This window comes from Typha angustifolia, chromosome 14 (assembly GCF_048772165.1).
Source record: "Typha angustifolia cultivar Huaian chromosome 14, ASM4877216v1, whole genome shotgun sequence".
In the NCBI taxonomy this organism is placed as follows: domain Eukaryota; kingdom Viridiplantae; phylum Streptophyta; class Magnoliopsida; order Poales; family Typhaceae; genus Typha; species Typha angustifolia.
In genome coordinates, this window is record NC_133252.1 from 10,199,834 (window position 1) to 10,225,785 (window position 25,952).

Genomic DNA, 25,952 nt, shown 5'->3' on the forward strand with positions numbered 1-25,952 from the left:
TACGTGTGCAGTGGAATACTTAAATTGTGACTGACATGACTTAGAGAACAGTTGTAAGAACTGGAAAAAGAAAAAGAAAAGAGGGTGCATGTGCATTGCACGTGCAACCCCCCTTACCTCTCCGGAGGAGTTGCTGCGGGATTTTCCCCACTCTAAATCAAATCTAGATTTGGATAAGATTTAAAACCTAACCTATAAATATAAATCCTAACCCTACACTATTATCTCTCTCTCCTTCCTAATCCTCGTTGGAGTCTTCACCATGGAATTGAACCTTGGGATCAATCGGAGACCACCATGCGACTCGTCAATGAGCCCTCTCCCACCCCTCAAATTTAATTTAAAATTAATGAGTTAAAATATAAATGATTAATTTTGGTGTTGCGGGCTTGTCGACGAATCGCGTCTACCGACTGCTTCAGGTCGCTGCTGCTCGTGGACCAAAGCGTCACGTCATGGGCCTTGTGCCATGGTTGCCTTTAGGGAGAGCCCTCGTGGCTTGAATTGCCGCCGACCAAGGGATAAGGTTATTGGTCTTCGGCGATGGCTTCTCCTCCACCTCATGTGGTTTGTGTGATCGTGAGAGTGGGAGGAAGCTTGAGCTATGGCTAGTGGATCGCCGACGGCAGTGGTTGCCAGTGGACTCTCTCTCTTTCACTTTTTCTCGCATAGACCACCTCGAGGAAGAAGATTTGGTTGGGCTCGGGTTAAACCACAAGCCAACCCTTTATTATTTTGTAAGTTTGCAATCAGGTTTAGATTTTGGATCCAAAAACCTGACCTAAACTAAATTAATGAAGGGTGGGCTGCAAGCTAACCCACAGCCCAATTCATTGTCTATTATTTGGTGGGCCTTGGCCTAGCCCAATTAATAAAACGCTAGCCGCAGCCCAGCCTAATTCAATGGGTTTAAATCAATCCATTTTAGATATTTATGTAGTTTTATAATTAAAAAATTATATTAAAAATTAAATTAAAATTATGTTATTTTTTATTATTTAAATGTGGTGATTTTAGCACGTTGAGTAAAGATTAAAGATTTCAGTTGTTTTACCTAAATTTAGGTGAGTGAGTTCACTCACATATTTATTCATATTATATTTCGTATTTTTTATCAGACCACGTATTTCTTTAGGTGCAAATATATTATTATATTTCTCTATGCAATTTAATTATTATATTGTGTATAAAATATATGATTCAATGATTACCTATACTTCGTGCAAATAGAAAATTTTCATAAATAAAAATATTACTGGAAAATATAATCGATAATTAGTATGAGTTAGAGAACAATTCCTATATAGATTGCTTGCGACTTTCCGTGGTGACTCAAGTCTACCTGGAAGTCCAAGGAAAACGTTCTATTTTAAATCACTGTGACTTTCTTAGATGACTCTGGCGGGGTTAGAGAATAATTTCAGGTTAGATCGAAAAGACTTCCTATGGTGACGCTAATCTCTTTAAACGGTTAGTGGAAAAGACAGAGCGAGTTTATCATATAGTGACACCTCCTAGTAATCCTAACCGAATCAACTATGAGAAAAAAACCTAGGTGTAGGGGTGAAAACGGATCGGATACGGATCTGATAGTGCTCAACCCATATCCGGATCCGTATTTTTAGTTCGAATACGGATTCGGATACGGATATTAGACGGATAGCAAAATTTAAAACCATATCCTAACTAAACGGATACGGATAATTTTCGGATAAAAGATCGGATCATAAACGGATATTGATTAAATTTAAAATAATTATAATATTTTATTTAAATATAATTAATACAAAATTATTAAGATTTTTACAACAAATAATTTTTTTGTATGTCAAATATATAAAATTAGAGAAATTAATCTCTATAAATAATATATAACGTATTATTAGTAATAATATTAATATTTACTATTTAAATAAGCAAACTAAAAATTGTAAGTCATTTAAAAAAATATGCGGGTAAACGGATATCCGATATCCGTATCTGAATCCAAAAAATATATCCGACCCGTATCCGAATTTTTTTCAAAAATTCTATCCGTATCCGAATCCGAATCCGATCCGAGTCGGCTCGGATAGCGAGTCGGGTCTGAGTTAATCCGACCCGTTTTCACCCTTACCCAGGTGCCATCTCAAGGTGATTTCTAATTTATGTTGATCTACAGGGTGTTGACCTAAATGAGACATATGACATTATTAATACTGAAAGAATTTCAACATATTGATACAAAGCATGATATGAGTTATGATTTACATCATTATTATATGTGTAGTTATTATTACTGTTGTTACAAACATGCTAAGTGAAATTGTCATTTTATATTACTGGACTTAGATTTATCTAAATTTATGAATTTTGAATTTATTTAGCTTTTGAGTGGATTTCAATTACTGAGCTATAGTTGTTGGCTTATGGAATTCTCCTTCTAATATTTCAGGTACTAGTCAGCGTGGCGACTGAGCGAAATGCACCGAAGCTCACCTCCACTTAGGATTTACCCATTTTTACCTTTCAGTTCTTTTAGTCTTTATGTTTTAAATTATCTGTTAATTCAGTTTGATTAGAGGCACATTGGTGATGGCATTGGTTATTTTCATATTATTGGATTAAATTTATCGAATTCAGATTTTCACATTAATTCTTGTCATTGTGGACTTAAATGACACTAATAGGATTAGGAAACAGTCTCAGGCTAGATCGAAAGCCTTTCTACAGTGACTCTAATCTCTCTCAATAGTTAATAGAAAAGAAAAAAATAGGATATATTTATCACATAATGTGATCTCCTAATGACCTTAATCGATCAATTAAGAGGAAAAAACTCGAGCGCTATCTCGATGTGACTTCTATTTTATATGAATCCAATTAAAGATCCAAATGAGAAATATAGAAATTATTTGATATTGAGAAGTTCGGCATAATGAATTTAGAGATTTTTACAACTTACATCCTATATTTTACCTATTATTCACACCCTGTATTTGAGGATTTTATAACCTGGCTACTTCTTTTCCTCTATTATTCTCATTTGACACCCTAATGTTATTTTGACTAAACACTGACCAAGTTACTTAAATACCCCTATCACTCCCTTATTTTATATATCCATCAACTATTTTTTCCACCTACCTCCTCTATCATCGTCGTCCGCTACCACCTTTCCTCATATTCCCTCTCCCTCTCCTTTTTATTCTTCTTTTTTAGGAAGAGAAAAAGAGGATGAAGAAGACAATGATAATTTAGGTATTCATAAATTATTTTGTATCTTATAACGAAATATTCCTTTTCTAGTAGTATCTAAGTTAACTCAATGTGTTAAATAAAAATTATAGTAAAAAATGAGGGGTAGAGGATTACAAAATTTTCAAAGACAGATTATGAATCACAAAGTAGGTAAAACATAGAGTATAATTTGTAAAAATCTCATGGATTAATAAGCATGTTATTATTATTATTATTATTATTATTATTATTATTATTATTATTATTTATGAGCATGCTTATTACATTTGTCTTACTATTAAATTTCTTAAATCATACTTATGGATTTTGAATTTATTTGACTTTTGAATGGATTCAATTCACTAAACTGTAATTATTGGCTCATGCAATTCCCCCTAACATTTTAGGTATTAGTCAGCGTGGTGCACTAGGACTCTACCTCCACTTAAAACTTGATCAGTTACTTTCAGTTGTATCAATTATTTCTGTTTTTATTTGAACACTATTTGTTGTCTTAGTTTATCTGGGAAGACATTGTTTGTCAAATTAGGTTTCCGCTATTACCACTTATGGAGTTTTTTTTTATTAGTTATTGACTTAGAGTTGGTAATTCATATTGAATTCTTTTATATTATGGATTGGGGAAGTTTATTTGTTAAAGCTTCTTATGTCTCAAGCTTTGAACATGGGAGAATAATGAGACATCCCATTTTACACTATACATTGACATATAGACATAAACAGAAAGAAAATATACATGACAATAAATTCTATTCTTACGGCAGGACCATGCTATTTGAGGTGCATATGGTTAAGGCTTTACTCAAAATTTATGTTTATGACAATTGACAAGAGTAAAACTGGATAGCAACTAGGATAATGAACTAATGAATATCTTGTTTTCTGTATTACTGGGCACTTGGGCAGTAGTTCATGACTTCTTTGTAACATTTTTGGGGAACACCTTCACTGAACTATTGTAACCTTCTTTACCCAATAACTCTGGATTTTTTTTAGCATTGTTGGATGTTTCCCTAAGACCCTTCAATGAGTTAATGTGAATGTAAAATGATCATTTATTTGTGAATGAGCTAAAGCACGCTATCCTAGACATGTAACCAAAAACTAATATCCATCATCTAGAGGAAGAGCAAAAGGGAAATAGGGAATAACAAGTCATATATTTCTTAGTAGCTCTTAATAACAGGAAGTATGAAGACCAGGCAAATGGACTTCTACCATGGTCTTTGTTTCAGTAAATTAATAACCAAATTTGTGAAAAGTTAAATAAAATATAAACTGAATCATCCTTCACCTCCTGATATTTCAAATTACAATTATGCTAAAGCAGCTCCTGATCAGATTGGTCAACCCAGATAGCTAGAGAAAATTATGGTTCATAAGTGGTTCATACTTCACAGTCCTAATCACACAACACATGCACAGTGGGTTGCATAAAAAAATGAATATAAATCATTCCCATCAGTTTGCGACCTATAAAGAAAAGAGGAACTGAAACAAATGTCATATTACCAAATCTCCTTTTGACTCAGCACTAATGCTGGAAGTTCTCATCCTTGCACACAATTCTTGAATAAAACAAACATCATCTTTCAGCAAAGAAACAACCTACAACAGAATCAAATCTCACAAACTATAAACGAAAACTGCAGAATAACTTTATTCAATCTCAATGTAAAAAAAACTGAAGATTGAGATCCTTACAACAGCATTATTTGCATCAATTATGAAATTAACACTTGCTGGAGTAGCCCCATCCAATACGCTCGGAAAAATAACATCCTAAATTCATTAGTGACAATAAGAAACTGCATATGAGTATATGACAACCACTAGTTGTTAAACACCATTAGAACAAACTGACCTTTAGATAACTGATTCTGTAGGTCTGGTGTATCTTTGACAATACTGAATTATTTTTAATAGGGATGGCCTGCAACATGACATGGTTCCTAAGAAAAACACAAGAGGATGATCTACCTCCTTAAAAATTTGTCTTTGCAGATATAACTGTTGATTTACCTCCTTAAAAGCCACATGCCTTTTGAGAAAAGCACGGTGATTCTGCACCTGGGGGACATCTGGATCATCTGTACAAAGAATAATGACATTATTATAAATTACTTGTTCTGGTTGATTAAAAGTAGAAAGCTGATACAGCCATAATGATACAGAAAAGGATACATTTAGTAACTACTTCAAATTGGTTAATTAGAAGCAGAGAGCTCCTCACAAAAATTTGTCTTTGCAGATATAATTGTTCAACCTCACACACTTTGTAGCAAAATAAGTAGTATGCATCCAAAAATCAATGCCACCACTATATATTTAATAGTTTGGGAATGGCATTCAAAGTGGTAATGTGGAAAATGCATAGGAAGTGGAAAGCCATAAGCAATCCTGGAATCATGCAAACAAGGTACTGCTGATTGCCAATACTCAGCAAAGCAGGTCATGCCAATAACATGCTCCCAGGGGTAAACTCTAGCAACAGGTGCCATAGGGAAAGGAGGCACAGTATTAAAGAGAAACGCTTAGAAGAAAGTGGGAGGAGGAAGGTGACGGGAGAAGAGTTTCCACCAAGTATTAAAATAAGGATATTTTTATCTTTTTACATTTAAATTGTTCAAATTTTAAAGTTTACTACAAAGGTATTCATGCAAAAAAATAAGGATTTCAAAAACTGTTTATTTTGAACGATATACATATAAATATAAACTTTATTTGAACATACAAGCAATAAGAGCCTTTTTAAGGGTATATGTGCTAAAAAAACTAATTTGAAAATACAAATATGTTATAAACTAAATATTTTCAAAATTTGGGATTAAAATGCCATTAGGATATAGAATAGAATAATTAAATATTAAAGACAATTGGGTAACTTTGCAAAAGTAGTTGATCCCGGTCAGTTCAATTGTCAGGTTAGTCGATTTTTACTGGGTCGATTGCTTATCCGGTTCGATAACAAAATCAAACTGGTGGCTGGTTCACCGATCCGACCACCTAATCTGGTCAAGTTTTGATAATTATGATTGTGAGAATAGCTTGCAACAGCTCGAGCAAAGATTGGTCATAACTCCTATGTTTTTGATTTTTGACTAAGGGCAGCAACTTCGTGATTTACAGTAATGCATCTTGTTAGGGCTTGGGCTGTGTTTTGATGCAACATAAGAAAGTGATGGCATACGCCTCTAAGCAACTTAAGGTTCATGAAAAGAACTATCCTATTCATGAACTTGAGTCGGCTGCAACTATTTTTGCATTGAAAATTTAGCACCATTATCTCTATGGAGAATCTTATGAGATTTTTATTGATCATAAGAGATTCAAGTATATCTTCACCTCAAAGGAGTTTAACTTGAGGCAGTGTAGGTAGCTGGAGTTGATCAAAGATTATAATGTCAACATTAATTATCATCCGAGAAAGGCAAATATGATGGCAAATTCTTTGAGTAGGAAATCTTTAAAGAGACACTTGACAGCAATGACTTGTCAACAGTGCATTATTGAGGATTTCAGACATTTGGATATAGTGGTGACATTGCATCATAGCTTTATACAGCCAACTAGTGGTCAAACTTACACTTTTAGATAGGATTCAGACAACTCAATTAAAAGACCCTAATCTCAAGAAGGTTCTAAAAGAACTAGAGAAAGTAGAAGCTTCTGATTGCTCAAGGTTAGATGGCGGATTGCTTAAGTATCAGAACAGTGTGTATTCTAGCCATAGTTCGAGATTAGCATTTATCCAAGAGGTACGAGAATGTATAAACTTATAGGAGAATTTTTAGTGGAATGGCACGAAAAACATTGTTCACTTTATAGCTAGATGTCTCACTTATCAGCAAATCAAGGTCAAGAATCATAAAACTATAGGGATGTTGCAGCCTTTACCTTAGCCTAAGTGGAAATGGGAGGATGTAACTATACATATTGTCTTGACTCCTTGCAGCAAAAAAATTGTGATGCAGTTTGGGTGATTGTAGACAAATTAACAAAATATGTCTAACTTTTTAGCTATTCGCATAACTTACTCCCTAAACTACCTTGCACAACTCTATATTAAGAAATAATAAATTTAGATATACAAATAACAAAACTAACAATCTTAATTACTCAATTTTTTTTATTTTTATTATTATTAGTATTTTATATTTTACATTTATTTAAAATATTATCATATTAAAATTTTTGGTTAAATATATTTTACCTCATTGTACTTATGCCCAAAATTACTTTGCCCCTTTGTATTTCAAAAAATCTCAAACCAATCCTTTTAACAGAAAACTAACAGAAAATGATTGGTTAAATTTAACAAAAAAACTAACAGTCTTACTTTAGTCATAAGTAAAATGATTGGTTTAAGACTTTTTGAAGTACAGGATGGTAGAGTAATTTTGGGTATAAGTATAGGGGATAAAATGTATTTAACTCTAAAATTTTACATTTTAATTTTTATATAACTTATTCTATTATTTGTGTTAATGTTGGTTTTAATTCTGATTATTTTGAATTGAACGTGCTTAATTTTTATAATTAATATAATACAATTTAAGGATATAATTTAAGTTTGAGATAATCAATAATACTTTAAAATAGTAATTGATGTTATTTTGTTTAGTTATCCCATATATAGTCTTATATAAACCAATCAAAGTATCTAGCTAAGAAGTAGTAAATATTAGCACAAATCAAAGAAGAGGTCAGTATAAACAGATACGAAGTCATAGGCATCCAACCAAACACTGCACACCTGCACAGATGTAAATTGTGACATAAAATAAAACCCTTAACAGAAAAAACTTACATAATAAGCAGTAAGCACAGATAACTCAAAAAAGCTGACAAAAAGCAATAAGCAAATCACAAAGTGCATAAAGTATCAAAGGTATAATGACAAGAACGTTAGGTACAAAAATAGCAGCACAAGCAAATAACATTTTATGTAATCAACCTACATTCAAGAGAACCAATAATATCCATAATGAACTCATCTGAGAAAATTTTATCAAAGATAAGTTCACTGTCCAGTAGAACTGCAAACCAAAGAAGATTTTTGTCAAATATGTTGTCAAAGAAATAGAAAAATAAAGCAAATTAGAATGAGTACTTACTGATCCCTTTAACAATTTTAAAGATCATGTGGAGACCATCCATGTTTTTAAGATCTTCACACTTTCTGAAAAGTTCCATTAGCTTTGGGAAAAATTCCTGCTGCACCACATTGTGAAGGAGAAAAAAACATGATTTCTAGGAAAAGGGTTCACTAGATACCCTAAAAGTAAAGACTATTATCATATTAAAACAGTCCTGTAAAGCCGTTTATTATTCCCTACAAATTCTAGCATGAATGTAACAACCCAAAATTTCTAGCAGTGCTATAGTACTGAGGTGAGGAGGTCGTCATTTCCTATTTCCTCATCTAAATTTTTTTGTTACATCCTTACCTCGTTGGAGCTACTATTATCGGAGTCGTCGGAGTAAGCAAATAGCACCAAACAAATCGCTTGTGAAGAGTTTTAACCTGGGTTATTGAATTTATCTATTCCACATGGACCTTAGGTGAGTGAATTCACTCACATAATTATCATCTCGTATTTTATACTATGATTTTTTCATATTATTATTCCTGCAGTATTATACCCCATATATTATCATTTTTTTTACATCTTGTATCATATTCTACTTAGCGCAATACTTTAGTTTATGAAATGTTGATCCTCGTCTATTACTACCTTGAAATCCAGGGGATAGACTTATTCCTAATCTAAACATGATTAATTTAGGTGCTTCTGGCACGGTTAGAGAACAGTCTCCGGATAGACCAGAAATCTCCATGAGATAACTCTAATATCTCTCTATGGCTAGGAGAAAAGCGTTTATCACATAGTGACACATTCTTATGACGCTAATCGGATCAGCTATAAGAAAAAAACTCGAGCACCATTTCGAGATGACTTCTAGTTGGTGTAGATCCACAAACACAATACCAAGCTAAGGCAGATGACATTATTGAGATTGAGAAGGTTTGAATAATGAAAGAAGGCATGATATTAGTTTGTTAATTGTAACTTTAGGGCTTATACTTATTATTCATATTATGAGCTTGCTGGCTATTGTTATTAATTATTGAGCTTTGGTTACTATCTCATATTAGATAAATAATGATTTTCTAGCTTTTAGAAGATTCACTAACTGAGCTAAAGTTGTTAGCTCATTAAACTCTTTTTATATTTTAGATGCTAGTCAATGTAGCGAATAAATATGAGCACCGGAACTCTACCTTCACTTAGGATTTGGTCTTTACGCCTTCAGTTATAGTTGTGGCTTTTAATTTTAGATTAAAAAGTTAAATGTTGCATTAGTAATATTTAGAAGACATTGATTAATGGAAGTGTTTTATATCTTTAGAAATTTTTGAAATGGAGTTATTAAATAAATTTTAAGTTTTATTATATTACAGAGTTAGATAATTACTGATAAGGCTTTGTGTATCTCAAGCCTATTGAGATACATGACCAGTCATGATTTCTATTTTGAGTCGTGACAATTAATATTATTGCTCTTATGTGACTAACAAAACGTGCAATCAATCATTATGTAGTCATCTAATTGTATTCTTGCTATTTTGTTTGCACTTCCTTTCTTGGTGATGCCACGCACATTTGCCGCCTCAACATCTTAGCTAGAAAGGGTCAGCAAAGAAAGCAATCAGTATACACCACAAAACTAATGGTTGTTCTCAACCTCTATCCTAGTTGGGGCACCATGAACAAATCCATCTCCAGTCTCTTGGATTTTTCATAGAAGACTTCTCTCTCACTTTCACAAGTATGCTAGTATAACTAGTTTGTTCTCACTAAACACTTCTCTAGTCTCAAATACTTTGGGCAAGATGCAGCTTCCACTTGTTTAAATACAACTGAAGCATGATATACTTATATTCATTCTCTGCAATATTTTTTAATGTAATAAAAAGTGGCTGCAGATGGCAGATGGCAGACGGTCAACCCAACACCACCTAGTGCCTAGGTGGAAAGAGGGCCAAGACGGTCTAGCATTTTAATATATAGAAAATTAAAGATAATCATATATAATATATAATACATTGCAAATAGAATTACTAGTGTTTCTTCTTTTCTTAGACAAGTAGTAGCTGAGGCCCAATTACAATTTCTATATTAGAGTTCCTATCCAATTGGACCGAAAGAAGCCCAAAGCCCAACCTAACTTTTCTACCCAGTAGCATTAGAGAAGGAATATTAAAACCCCCTCTTCTCCAATTCATTTTGCGATCTAGGATCTTCCTTCTCCGATTTATAGTCTAAGAGCTTTCTCTTATTCTCTTCTCTGATGGACAACGAGGCTAAAGTTAAGGGCAACGCTGCCTTTTAAATAACATTTCCTAGAAATGATGTAGACAAATTATGACAATTTAGTTTTCTCAATTATGTAAACAGATGTATACTTTAAGTTCCAATGAATCATTTCATGACGCTTGCTTATTCAAAAATTCAACTGCATTATTTGCGGTAATATTATGCAAGCAATTGTTATGAAAATGGACATGAGATTAGTCCTCATGCTAGATTTAAATGTTGGCAATAATATATTTATCACTGTATATATAGGTATACAAAGATTATCGTGGCAATGGCATGGAGGGTGTCGATATTGGCTCGGCATAGCTCATGTTGCACGCGTACCAATCAGAGTATAGACTAGCACACTCTCACAGCCTTGGAATTCGCAAAAATCTGATTTTGGGGAATTTAGAGCCTGAAATAGCTTTTATGGCTTAATAAGTCCTTTATCCTAGATATTGGTACAATCAGAATCCAATTTGATGATGCATTTCAGCTGAACAACCAAAGATTCCAAGAGAATTGAGATTTCTCACAATAGGGTTTCGGCTTGACATCAAATATCCATATATTCAAGCCAAATTCCAAAAAGAAAGAAAAAATAGGTACTTGACGTGAAAGCTATAGCCTGTAAGACTAGTTCACAAATAAAAAAAGTTGACCTCCTTAGTGCCAGTTTAGGCTCAAAAAACCAAAAGGCCAAACTCTTGGGGAAGGCCCCCAGCCCTGGTTATTATTTGGTTAAGGGATTTCTTCACATGACTCGGAGCAAACTGCAACTTACCCACTATCCAGATACTTGTAACAGATTCAAGGAAAATTTCCAACAAGTATAGACTGCTTTTAAGTTTTAACTGATTATTCAGAAAAAAAATTTATTAAGGTAACTTAGAAGTTGACATTTTCCAACAACTATAGACTGCTTCTAACTGATTATTCAGAATAAAAGTAATTCAATAAGGCAACTTAGAAGCTCACGTTTTGTGATATTAATTCCATCACGTGCAGCTGCTCCATAGCATTGCAGTCCTGTATGCTCTGCATAATAGAATCAAGTGATCACCCATACACAGTAGTCTTCCAAATTTAAGCCCCAGCAAGAGAGTGCTTGGTAGAAGCAAGCAAGAATATAAAATTATTTGCTCTTTTTCTCGAAGGAAACCCAGCCAACTCGAATTGAGCAGCATACAAGCATATGAATATCATGAATAGGAGTATTAGGACATCGTAAAGATTCAGGTGCCATGTGCATATATATATATATATATATATATATATATATATATATATATATGCACTTCGACAGCACTACATGACTTGACCATAAAATACAGAGAAACAATCTCCATAACTACTGGTGCAGATGGGTCCTAAGAAGAGTAGAAAATAAAACTATAGAAGTATATTGGGAAGTATGCATAATTCCAAAAAAAAAAAAAACAAGATATAACTTATTTATCAAGCTCTTATAAAAAATTTTAAAAAAATTATTTATTTAACCATTTAAAGAATTAAGAAGCATTACCTAGACATCCTGGAAGGAGACTACCAGAAATGACAAGAAAACTAATGCCTGTACTAGTGCAACATGTTCAGAAACAAAACAAATGGACAAATGGAAGCAGGAGGGTTGTGGATCATGGAAAAAAGAAAGTAATCACCAAGATCAAACAAACCTTCAGAACTAGAGGAAGACTAGACAATTCAATAGATGAAAGCTCTCTCAATTCATTCTTGGTAGCCTGAAATGACTCATCTGAAAAGAGAATCGCAACATGGTCACAATGCAACTAAAATCGCCTCCATTCCAAGAAACATTAGTTAAAAGTTAAAATTAGTTAAAAGTTAAAACTCATGCCAGCCAACAATGCTTAATTATGGATTCCTGCTAGAATGGTGTACCTCTTATTTCATTACTCTTGTATTGGTGGAAAAGGAAAATTCAAGACCAAAGGACACTGTGTTCCTTAATTCGTCATCTAATGACTGAGAACAAATTCAAATCTCTCATCTACATCATTTCCATTCTCAACTTTAAGATCCATATTTAACCAGAAAAAAATTGTTAAGATAAACTATTTCTTCATTCAAATTATAGAGGAAAAAACAAGCTTATGATGTAAATCACAAATTTAGTTCCTGACCATGAAAACCTTTTAGATCCTTTTTTCTTTCTTGCATACAGTTGATCTTTACCAGATAGAGTGAACAACTCTGCATCAAGTTGAATAAAAGCCTCCAGGTTCACAGGTTAGCACTGAACCCCTAGCCATGCACTTAATGGAACTCCTTGGTGGTTAGAGTCAAATAAAATTTATAGGTTACAGATAAGATTATCCAAGCAACAAAGTGAATTCAGTAGCTGTCTACATCAACTCCTATGCTTGATTCATCCCTCTGTTCTTAGGACTCTCAAAACAGTCCCAGACCTTTTTCAAATCCAAAGCTCTAAAATTTGAGCTAGTCAGCCTTCAACCAAACTCTAAGAAGGCATAGTTTCAACAACCAGAACGAACCAAGAAATAAGGATAATTCCCAGACGCAAATTACTATCCATCAACACTCTCACCCAAATTCTTTTGCGACTCCAAAAGTGTTTGATACAATCATACGACAACAGTGTAAACATAATGTTCTCTTTATAGCTCCTACTTAAGTGAAGATGGAAGATGCACAAATAAATGCACAATCGAAATCTAAATTTTGAGCTAGTAATATCAGATAAGACCTCCTGAAATTGCTATATTTGAATGAGCTAGCCCAGTTCACATTCTAACTGTAACACCGTTTGCCAACTCATCCATGTGGCATATCATAAGATGCACTTTTCTGGAATATTTCCAAAACAAGTGCTCGTTTCTTTTCATAGCCTTTGAACATGATCGTGTTGAAAAATATTTCAATCACCTTTTTCAGGTTTTCCTGGTCTTCAAACTTTAGTCAAGATTTACAATGTCTACAAGGATTTAAGGAAGGATTCAAATCAAAGTCAACTGTAAACAAGTTAACTGAGGAGTATATGGCTCTAATAAATCTAACTGGGCCTTACTTCTGTAAAAAATTTAAAAAAAAAAGACTGAAGAGTATGTGGCTCAGTCATGTGAGAATATATGTAGTATCCAGTGATGCCCATATTGGCGGCATACTGGCACATGGCACGAGGGGTGCCGCACGATACCCCTCCTAGCAACAATCCACTCGTCATTGAGCTTTCTATCGTCGCCTGCCATTCACATGTCGAAGCTTCATCAGTGAAGTTGCACTCCCATTTGAGTTGTTGATGAAGTCGCTACTCCCATCCAATGCAAAGCGGATGCCCTAGCTCGAGGAGAGAGAAAACCTTGAGTGGGTCTGGACGAGGTCGGCAGCGATGGAAACGACGAGGTGAGTGGTCTCTCTCTATCCCTCTCTTGCAGCATGGCAAGCAAGTGCCGTGGCACGTATTGTGCCGTGCTATGCCAATGATCGGCAAGGGCCGTGCCTATGACACGGCTATCCTTAGTAGTATCCAAAAAATAAAAAATAATAAAAAATTGGGAGCACAAATGGTACAATTTCTCCCTCTCGAAGAGACAAGATTTGAATGCGATTACCGAGGCGAATTCATTAAGGAGAAGTACTCATTTTACTAGTCTTCCCATATAAAACCCTAGGCTTGCTCCTCCTTCGGAAGATGCGGTCATCATCTTCTTCCTCCTTATCTTCATATTCATTTTCCTCCCTCCTTACCTTGTCAAGGTCATCATCTCGGATCCGGCCATTGGAACGCCACCGATGGACGCAAAGACAACTTTGTGACTCCTTGGTGAGTACTCTTCCACCTCCTTCAAATAATTATACTTTAATTAAATATTTAAGATTATAGCCTATTTCTATTTTGTAGCTTCGTCCACGAAATTCTGCTGGATAGTCTAGGAAGCTTCACCTCGCAACCTTCATGCAATAGATACCATTAGTCGGTTCCTTTGATGCTTGGGAGAGGCTACACCACATAACCTCCCTCTGTCCGGCTTCTTAGCTTGTGTCCGGCTGTCAACATCATCATCGATCACGTCCACCCTTCTCGATGAGGAGACCATTGTTGTTGCTTGTTGGTGCCCTCGTTGCTAGGATTGCCAAAGGAGAAATCTCCATGACCATCGGCCATGAAGCTGAGCCCATTCGTCGCCGGCCGCCTTGGCCATTGTTCCTCCCATCTTGTGGGGCTCATGTGGAGTTTGAGGGTTACTCCTCTATGATCGTTGTGGGCTACCAACAATGGAGATTGCTGACAGTGTAACAAAAAAATTGATGATGATCGACGCGTGTTATGCATGTGCCACCTTCATGTTCTTCTCCTTCTTCACTCTTTTCTTTTCTTTCCTTTTTTCCCTCTCCACTTGTGCCTGCTCCTAACACTATTCAAATTGCCTCTCCCCTTTGCATGCAACCTGGGAAGAGTAAGCCACGTGCGAAGGAGCCCTCAAGCCTCAACTTGCGATGAGCTAGGTCGCGTGCGTAGGAGGGCACCTCATTGACCATTTATTTTCTCCTATTTTCTCTATCTCACTCGGCATCACCCTCATCATCAAGATCTCTCTAAACCCCTCTCCATGTGTCAATTGTGGCCGGCTAGAGGCAATGAGCTTCCCCCCTCTTACCCTTCTACTGCCTCCACTGGAATTTCTGGCTGATGATTAAGCCCCACTCGGCGACCTTCGAGGTTGATGAGCTTGAGGGGTCAAGCTACTATGGCATGGAAGCCATCTAGACCATCTATGATGTTCGGTTAAACCTAACCGTGTTCGTGGCCACTGTGCGAAGCTTTGAACTCCTTCATGGCCCCTCTCGAGTTGCAATAGACTTGCCACCACTTTCCTCTATGCCTATTGCCCTCTAGCCGGGCACTCATCGCATCATCTCCTCTGTTGTTGGCACCAAATCCACCTTGACCTCTCCCATCATCCTCTTCCTTACTTTGCTGGTGACTATCAATGGTTAGCAAACCTCCCTTTATCCAAGTACATCCCTTGGTGTCCCTCCATCCTTTCTAGCCTTCATGGCCAACTGACGAGAGAGGGTTGGCAAGGCACTCCTCTTCATGCTCGCATTGGGTGTGAGCAAAAGGAAGAGGGTTGGTGGTATGGCTCAAATTGAACAAGCCTAAACGAGGGCTTGGCTCGAGCCCTTGTGGTTGTGCTGACCAGAGCCCATTTTGGGTTGGGCCTTAGCTTGAGCCATGTGGGGCTTGTTGTAGATCTTTTTTCTGGTTGTATATGTGTTATGGATTTAGCAGTGACTCAGCATTTGTTGCAGACTTCCCATGGACTAGCACGAATCCTGAAGCCAACCTAATTTAGATCGGAGCCCTCTTATTAGCAAAGAATTTAGTGTATCCCGGGGTAAGTGGATGAGTGCCCTTTAAAGCGAACCTAATTTAGATCGGAGCCCTTTGATCAGCACGGGTGCCATGCCAAGCCATGGAGCCATTTTTAAAAAAAAATTCTATTTTCATTAATTATTATCAAATTAACTAATCAGTTAATCATTTAGAAGGCTTAAATAAAATTGATGATAATGAGACTAGAGATGATGATGATGATGATGGTGATGGTGATAATAGCAAGACTCAGTCTGCTGACAGTGATGATGTAGATAAGACATGCGTTCATGTTACGCAATCTTTTCAGAGAGATTATTTTTACAAAAGACTTTAGTCTGTAAGTAGTAGAATATCAAGAGATGTGCACCCACAAGAAGATATTAGTTCATCATAATTACTATCACATCAATCACACTCACTAGAAGCAGAACACTCTTATTATACTCTATATCCACAATCTACATATGTTTATAGTGTGTCTGTGCTTGCCTGGTGTCATTCATTCCTATACATGTTCAATATCCATATAATATCATAGGAAAACTATAACATTTCTATTTATATGAAGACTATGTGAGATGTTACAATGAGCAATATTATTAGTGAATAGGTTTTGAAAAATATCGACAGTATTTAATGCAATATTTTCGTGCTATTCTTGTATCAACAAATAAAGTCTTTAATCATCCTCGTCATTTTACATTCAACTAGATATTAATTTTAATTATTTAAGCTATTATCAATTAATATTATATGTTCAATTTATTATAGAGTATTCAATTATATTACGGAGTGTTCATTAATATTAGTTTTAATGAATGTTTCCAATCATAGTATATGTTGAATAACATTTATATTTACCTATTGTTTTATCTTTAATGATAATAGTAGCCCTACTATTAACTAGTTCATTTTCATTTATTAATTTATTTATTAATTTAATAATAATAGAAATACATATTCTACCGAGACAGAATTTGTAACTTGCTATCTTTTTGCCTTGATCCTATTCACATTAGACCTAGTACTTAGGTAGTTTAGCCAATGGTAGGTCAAAAAATATTGAACGGTGATGCGGACAGGGGTTTCCAAGAAATATAAATAACCTCTAATTTTTTCCTAAAGTAGGTCATTTATTAACATAATATAAAGATAAAGTATTATAATATAGATTTTACATTTTTAATATATATATTTAAACCAAAAATCAAAGATTGACATATGAAGACCCAAAAACATCTTTAAATGGCATAAAAAGTGTATTAAAGATATCATAAATGCTTGCCAATGGCACGTAGGGGTGTGCCACCAGCACGATGGGGCATGCCGACGCGTGCCACTCGGCACAACCATTGTTGATTCAAATATTGTATATCTATCTTTGCCCAAAATGATAAAACCTCCATTAATTTAAGTCAAATCCACTTATGTAATGGGCAATATATTCGAATATAAATAAAAATTACTACTCTCTAATAACTTAAGTTTTTAGAATAGTTGGTAAAGTAATAGAGTATAAATTAACCAAAAGATTTTGTCTATTAAAAGATTTAGATCTTTTTCCGTCTTTTTCTCTCTTTAAGAAATTATTCATAGTTCAATGCATCTTGACGAAAATTGGACAAAAGAACTCCAAATTTATGACTATCTTATGATTTATCCAATTTCCCATTATGTTTACTTATGGGCTCAAATTCTCTAAACCAGGACTAAGTTAGGATCAAAAATCTAAAAAAGAATGATTTTATAGTGAATAGAAACCATAAAAGGGAAGAAAAATCACTCGAGACTTCAGCTGTGAATCAAAGTGGAGGTATGATTCCACTAGAAGATACAGCTATTTAAATATCACCTTACAGGTTCAAAGCTGAGTATTCAACTCATCTGCTGTATTCTTTATTACCATAATCAAATAGAGAAGAGAAGCAGTTGAAGACTTAAGCCACCAAAATTCAGGAATATTATACACCACCTACTGAGTAGCAACATTTTTCTCCAATATTCAGTGTTCAACCCACTTGAATCCTCATGTCTAGGAAGATCTATCTAACTGAAAATTGTACTTGTGCTAAAAAATAAGAAGAAAGCTAGCAATAATATGAACTACATAATACAAATAACTGTTTAAGATCAATAATAATGAAAATAAAGGATATCATTTCACTGTAGTGTGCTCATAGCTTCTGAATATTCTATTGTTGGGCAAGAAAGAATCTCAGTACCTATGGGAAACAGTGATATAGAAACAAGGAAGTATGTACAGACAACAGAGAGATAAGAAGTCAATCCTAGGTCACTTACTCCCACAACTACTAAACAGCAGGTTCCTCTGGACTAGACAAATATTGTCCCTACAAGAAACAAATAGTGTGAGTTGAGTATATACAGAAGAAAGAAGCACAACTCAGACACAGAAATCTATCACTAACAGGACAAAGCACATGATAGTGAAAGTACCATATGAAGGAGCAACTTTCAGCCTCTTCAAAGTATAATCCCAATCCTGTAGCTAATTCTGGGTCTTCCCAACAGATGATAACATCTGTCAAAATTGACAAAAGAAAAGTTCCATGTTTCCAGGGTATGAATAGGATTGCATAGAAAGTTAGAAACCAATAATATACATGAGGAAATTAACAAAGGGAGCTCAGAGGATATTTGGTCCCTACAAAGTGCATGTTTGTGCACCTTTAGGCCTTCTATATATATCATGAGAGGATATTCGGTGTACAAGTAAAGTATCATTATGTTGTTCACCGATGACGGTCAAACCAAGATCTTCCAACCTCTGAAAATCATTTTATCAAATCAAGTCAGAAACAACTCCAAAAATCACACGAGATTATGAGCTAAGAATAAGAAATGAAGGTTTTCTTTTTCTTTACAGTCAAAAGATCAAAAGCAATAGGCAACAGGATTACGAGGTTGGACACCATTACAAGGTTTTCACAAGGTTATTGATTTCCTTTTCTGATTATTGTTAATCAAATTCAAGCCTCTGAGCATGTCCACTACCTGTAGCTAGAGTTAAGCTTTCAATACTTGTTCCCATTATATTGCCTTCAATTGTGATTTATAGATATGAGATGAGAACATTTAAAAGTTTTAAAATAAGCAATCCTGAGGTCTGCTCCTACAAAGAGGAAATGACGACTTCCACATGCAATATCTCTCCTAGTATGCTTTTGGTTTGAAGCCCCAGAATGCCTTCAGAAGAAAATACAGTTATAATGGTTCTTCCGTGCATCAGTGAGTCACGATGCATTGTTAAAAGAACTGAAACCTATATCAGAAATACATTGTATTAGAGAAAAAGCTACCTACTTCACCTAGACACTTGCCTTATATTAACCACTTACTCCAGCCTGTTCTATGCATTCTGTTTATAGAGAACAAAATCAACATTTCAGTAAATCAGATGCTGACATTTCAATTCATTGTGCATCAACCAACTCCAAAGCAAAAGGCATGTTCCTTGTCTACCATTCTAACATTCTTTATGGAATATCTGTTTGCATCTTACTATGAAAGCTGTCTTTTCAAGCTTTATTACATACAGCCTGACAGAAGAAAGCCATACACATAATTGAAATGCATTATAGAAAGGAAGAACTCCGCCTAATTTCTCTTGCATACACTTCCTGATTTGGGTGTATATATAAAAAATTTACCTCTCACTGAATTTTAAAACTATCTTTATGATGGCTCACCTCATCATCAGAAAAATCGAGCATCCCACTAACCCTAACATATAATGTAAGAACCCAAAAAAAAAAAATCTGAGCGCACGTGCGCACCTTTCTCTCTCTCCCTCACCGACACATGGAGCAGCTGCGAGTTTTTCGACTAAATCCAAATTTGTTTTGGATTTGAATTCTTCTCTATAAATCAAACCCCAAAATCCTCTCTGGGGGATGGACCGCAGCCCCCCTTCTTCCCTCTTTTCATCTCCATCTCCTTCTTTTTTTGCAGTCGAGGTCACAACATGGGATGAAACCGTCGGAGCATCGCCAGAGTAATTGCAGACCACCACACGACTCGTCGGTAACCCATCTCTCATTCCTCCTAATTAATTTAAGTTTAATAAGTTAGAATAAAAATACCTATTTTCGAGGCGAAGAGGCGTCGTTGGTGAATTGAGTCGGCTAGCGGCTTTGGGTCGCTACCGCTCGTGTGCCGGAGTGTCGTGCTGTTGGCCTCATGTCATAGGCATGCTTCTTTGGAGCCCTCATGGCTCAAATCACCACCGACCATGAGTTAGGAGCGTTGGTCGTCGGCGGCGGCGACCTCTCCTCCACCTCGTGTGATTGCCGTGGCTGCGATCGTGGCGAGGAGCATAGGGTGTGGCCGTTGACCGTCAACGGCAACGGTTGCCGGTGGACTCTCTCCTTCTCTCTCTTCCTCGCGTCGATCCTCTCAAGGAAGAAGGGTGGGGTGGGACTCGGGTTAGACCGAGCTAACCCCTCCTCTTTCATTTTCTTTTAGTTGTGGGTTCGGGTTGGATTTCGGATCCAAGACTTGATCCGCACCATATTAGCAAATTATGGGCTAATCTTTTGTTGGGCCTTGGCCCAGCCCCTTTAATCAAAATCTTGTGAGCTGCTGCGGCTAACCCGCAGCCCAACCCAATCCAATGGGCTTAAACCAACCCATTTTAGCTATTTAATTAGCTTTAAATTTTAGAAATTATGATATTAGTTAAATTTAAATATATTATTTATTTATTATTAAATGTGGTGATTTTTTTTAACCCATGGATTAGAGATTTCAGTTGTTTCAACTAGACAAAGGTGAGTGAGTTTACTAAAGTATTTATTTGATTTATTCATCTTATATTTTGTGTTTTTTATCGGATCACGTATAATTCAGTGTGCAAATACATTATTATATTTTTTGTGCATTGTTATGTTCTATGTGCAAAATATAAGACTCACTGCATTGCTATACTTAATGCATATAGTCATTTATATGATCAATAATATTAGTGGAAAAACATAATTGATACGTGGTAGGATTTTGAGAACAGACGCAGGCTAGATATTTTCGTGCATCTTCCTGTAGTGACTCAAAACTACTTTGAAGTCCAGATCAGCATATGATCTATTTAGGTGAATCTGGCGCGCTTAGAGAACAGTCCCATGCTAGATTAGAAATCTTTCTGAGGTGACTATTCTTTTTCTATGGTTAGTAAAAATGACAAGAGGAGTTTATCACATAGTGACACCCTTGGTGACCCTAATTGGATTAACTATAAGAAAAAGACTTGAGTGCATATCGATGTGATTTGTAATTGATATGGATCCTCAAGAACAGTCCAAAGTTGAGACATATAACATTATTATTAATATTGAAAGAAATTCAACATATGGACATGAACCATGTTATGAGATATGATTTGCTCTGTCATTACTTGTACTGTTATTACTATTGTTATCATAAGCAAGCTTAGTAAGATTCTCATTTTATATTATTGGACTTGTATTTATTTAAAGTTATGTTATGGATTCAGATTTATTTAATTTTTGAGTGGATTCCACTCATTAAGCTATATTTGTTGGCTCATGAGTTCCCTCTTCTAATATTTTAGGTGCTGATCTACGTCGCGACTGAGCAAGATGCACCGGGAACCCATCTCTCTACTTAGGATTTTACTATTTTGTCTATCGATTGTATTAGACATTTTATTCTAAACCATCTGTTATTTAGTTTGATTGGTGACACATTATCGATGACATTAGTATTTTTTTATTATACTAGAGTTAGTTGTTCATAATTTAAATTCTTATTATTTTGGGACTTAGAAAAATATTAGTTAAGGCTTCGTGTATCTCAAATGCATTGAGGTACATGGTCGGTCATAATTCTAATTTTGAGTCGTGACATATAATATGACAAGATAACTAGCATGCTGATAAAGAAGCAAATACATCAGTAAGTCATAAAGACAAACAATTCATAATTTAAAATCATTAGTACAAGCAACATTATTATCCAATTTCTCATTGCATGTATTCAAGCAACTTGTACTTCACAAGTTTGCATTTGCAAAATAACTTATAAAATCCTGTTAATTATTCATATCTATTGCCTTGACACAGAAGAAAAGTTTAATTTAATGCTTTACTTATGTCCTAGTAAATCCTGATTTGACATTAGAAATATCTAGATCTGACCCATCTCGATTAATTTGTATCAAAATCTATCTATCCATCTTTTATGACCTACCAAAACTATATCGACCATTTCTTTTGCAATATCCAAGTAAATCACTTGTTTTTATGTGAATTAAAGACACTAAAAAGTATGTACGTATGTGTGTGTATATATATAATAATGTCAATTAGAGAGACTAAAATATATAAATGTATATAAACCTAATACAAATAAGTGAATACCTAATATAAATAGCCTAACATTTTAGTTAATTGTAACTTTGTAAGTATTAAATGCAGAGAAAAGTAATAAAAGTTAAACATTAAATAACTGAAGACAAGGAATGTCACTTTTATCGTAAGATAAAAGTGAATTAGCAAAAAATAGTGGTTTCTCTAGTTTAGATTCTAATAGCACAGAATATTCATTAAATCCCTACTCATATTAAAAGTGAATTAGCAAAAAAATAAAGACATATTTCAAAGAAAATGTAACATACATGCTAAAAGAAAAGGTGTATAGTATAAAACAAAAATATAAACTGAACCTCCAGATGTTCGATAGAAACATGCCCAATTCCTTGCCCTTCCCATCTCTGCTCGTCATCGAAGCTAAACACCTTAACATGCTGTAATAATTTTAGATTAGTAATTAATCATATTACCTCATTAGCTGCCTTGCAGAGTTCAGACAGTTTAGAAAAAGCAGCAATAACATGCACACATGCACACACAATTCTAGTGTTTTTGAGGCGAACGCACGGATACTAATATAAAGCAAGAGCAGCACCACAATCAGCATTTGCTGATATCCAGAAATAGTGTGTACCGCATACTGATAGAATTTAAAATTTAATGTCTCACTTTCAAGTGTCATGATGTTTGATGGATGCATAGAAATGTTAAAACATAAATCTAAGAAAAAAAGATTAAATAATGCTAAACAGAAACCACGCAAAGAACAGTAAGTTAACATCTGCCATAACTGAAACATCCAAACCTCCAAATACACGTGTAAATCGCGTGGGTAAATCCTCCCACGCGGTGCAACACATGACCTGTCAGTACAAGGATTTCACAAGACACACAACAGCATAATTTCACCATAAATAACTCAACTAAAGGAGTTCGGATACAAGTTCCACAGGCCACAACAAGCCTTCCAAATATACATCCAAAATACTATACTAAAGTCCAAAAAAATACAACGTCATCATCACACCCTCGCAGGGGCTTAATGCAACTAACATACGTACTGAAACGAAAAAAGCGGCTACTCCTCGCTACCCGCACCTGCGTCCCCTAGCTCTGAAATAATACCGCCACGAGGGGTGAGCTTACAGCCCAGCGAGTAGGATCCATACAATTTAGAATAATGACATCACATGTGTATATCCAATGTATGCCTATATTTGCTAATGATAACGACATGCTTATTGAAATGACTTACCACAATTTACTAAGTCAATGCAATTGATAAATATTACCAATCACTATCCTGGAGCATGCTAGTTCCTAAACATATTATGATAAGTTCACACAGATATAAAGCTTGAAACAATCTCTTATTCGTACACATCTCAATCATAGGCTTTACATGTTATGCATAGCAATAAAATAGCAGTTTAGTCATCTCATGTCTACCAAAGCAATAATCATACTTATCATCGCTCACCGAGCTATTCACCACACAGGGTAAATACTCTTAAGAAACAATCATCCATCATCTCATACATCGAGGGGGGATACATACACATCTAGCGGTAATGTTACCTACACGTGTATGACGACACTATATGTGACCGGTTGTCTGTGGCCATCAGACTCAGGACCCCGGTCGTAAGCCCATATCTCACTCTCTCTAAATCATCACCGACCTCGGCGGGAGAATCGGGAGCCCTCGGCTCATCAACAGACACCCTAACCCTGCGTCGTCGGGTACCGCTAATGTTATATCCCCGCCTCACAACCATATTCTTCTATCATCATAATCTAGTCCTAACTATGCAGTATAACTACCTGAATGCCACACAGGCTTCCCGACCTCAGGTGTAGGCCGCTAATAATATAGGTCATATAAGATACACTCTACCCTTAACCCTGGGCTGAGTGAATAGGGTACTGCCTAGTCAGAATTTGACTACTAATGATAGGTGGAAGTGGTGCAGTGTTTATGCATGTATAAAGCATGTTATAGTCATCATGATCATTACATTCCATATTCACAGCAATCATACATCTATGCAATGGTATACCATACGGGACACATGTAAAGCATTATCATACTTGATATTACATTAACATTCTCATAATACTATGATGAACAGGTTATAAATAACTACATATGCAAAAGATATAACAGGGAGTACCAACTGCATGCATTAATACCGACATTTCCTACAGTGTCATGACAGGTAAAATGACTGTAATTATGTTATTCTAGATTTGTATAACTCTACTCGCCTGGGGGGTCTCCACGGTATGGTAAAACTCGTCAGCTAGTCGGCTCCTCCGGAATCCCAAAATCCTTCTCACGCGGTGTAAATCCTATTAATTCACGTAAGTAAGCCATTAGCGAACTAATAGAATTAATTATCTTATTAGCATATTTATGTTTGGTACGAGTCAAGGGTATCCTAGGAATCTTATGTTATCCCAAAATTAAGGATCAGGCTAATCAAATCAGGTGAAAATGATAAACAAGGTTATAGGGTCCAAATGGGCTAGGCTAGAGGCAATGGGTATGCCCAAACCCAACCCACAAAGCAATAGGGCCTTGGTGGGCTGGGGGCCCAGCCACAGCCCACCAAGGTTGGAATAGTGGGTTGCAGACCGCAGCCCACCCACTAATTGGGTTAGTGGGCTGCAGCCTGCAGCCCACCCGAGTCCAAGACCAGGTGGGCTGCAGCCTCCAGCCCACCCGAGACCACTCTAGGTGGGCTGCGTCCTGCAGCCCACCCAAAACAAGTCCAGGTGGGCTGCGGTCTGCAGCCCACCAACATCCATCTCCCACCCCCATTTCTGTTGGGGGAGGGAGACAGAAGAGAGGTGGAAGGCCCGAGGGGCTACGACACTGGCGGCGCGGCACGAGGCCGACGGTGCCGGCAGCGCAGCACAGCGCCAGCGGCAACACAGCACGAGGCCGAGGAGGGGAAGGAGGAAAAAAGAGGGGAGGAAGGAAGGAGGGGAGGAGGGCTTACCGGAGGGGGGATGGTCGGCGAGCTCGGCGGCTCCGGCGGCTGTCGACAACCACGAGAGAGAGAGAGAGAGGTAGCGAATGGAGGGGAAGGTGAGAGGCTGGAGGTGGGAGGGTTGCGGTGAGGGAAAGAAGAGATGAGGGAGATGGGGAAGGTGGCGTGCACGGCAAAGGAAGGGAAGAAGAGGAAAAGGGAGGGGCAGGGTGGCAGGCGTGCGTCAGTCAGAGAGAGATTTTTTTTTTTTTTTTTTGGGGGGGGGGGGGAGGGGTGTTACAATAACAGCTCATGTTTCTATAAGAAACTGGGTACAGCTGCATATCTACGAAGCACAAGTACTTGGCAATCTTCAAATCAGATGCACTTTTAAAATGATACTCTTTCATGCTTCATTGATGTACGTAATACTTCTTTCAAGTATTCTTATCTTTGGAGCAAAAGTAATCTTGTCGACAGCCAGATGTAGCTGAGATACATTATGATATTTCATCATAATTTGGTAAAAATAGTTTATGATGCTTCAATAATCAATAGTAATAGTGAGTCCTACTAAAATAGATCAAATTGCAAAGGCTACAATATGTTACTTCAAACTCAGTGAGGAAAGCTCCATTTGTTATAAATATTTGTGGATGTT

The 25,952-nt window shown here is 36.1% G+C and overlaps 1 protein-coding gene across 5 annotated transcripts in view; it reads right to left on the reverse strand.

Moving 5' to 3' along the window:
* Positions 1–25,952, reverse strand: part of LOC140775400 (uncharacterized) — a 54,633-nt gene that overhangs the window by 23,486 nt on the left and 5,195 nt on the right. For 3 of the 5 annotated variants that reach the window (XM_073118674.1, XM_073118672.1, XM_073118669.1), the window contains exons 3-15: positions 24,585–24,668; positions 22,670–22,750; positions 18,658–18,757; positions 18,427–18,511; positions 18,271–18,320; positions 12,284–12,363; positions 11,586–11,645; positions 8,358–8,457; positions 8,202–8,279; positions 5,263–5,330; positions 5,105–5,173; positions 4,945–5,022; positions 4,753–4,848 (exon numbers count right to left, since the gene is read on the reverse strand). In XM_073118674.1, the coding sequence (XP_072974775.1) occupies positions 4,753–4,848; positions 4,945–5,022; positions 5,105–5,173; positions 5,263–5,330; positions 8,202–8,279; positions 8,358–8,457; positions 11,586–11,645; positions 12,284–12,363; positions 18,271–18,320; positions 18,427–18,511; positions 18,658–18,757; positions 22,670–22,750; positions 24,585–24,668 (1,029 nt within the window). The remainder of the gene's footprint in view (positions 1–4,752; positions 4,849–4,944; positions 5,023–5,104; positions 5,174–5,262; positions 5,331–8,201; positions 8,280–8,357; positions 8,458–11,585; positions 11,646–12,283; positions 12,364–18,270; positions 18,321–18,426; positions 18,512–18,657; positions 18,758–22,669; positions 22,751–24,584; positions 24,669–25,952) is intronic. The other 2 variants (XM_073118671.1, XM_073118673.1) reach the window with 2 other exon arrangements.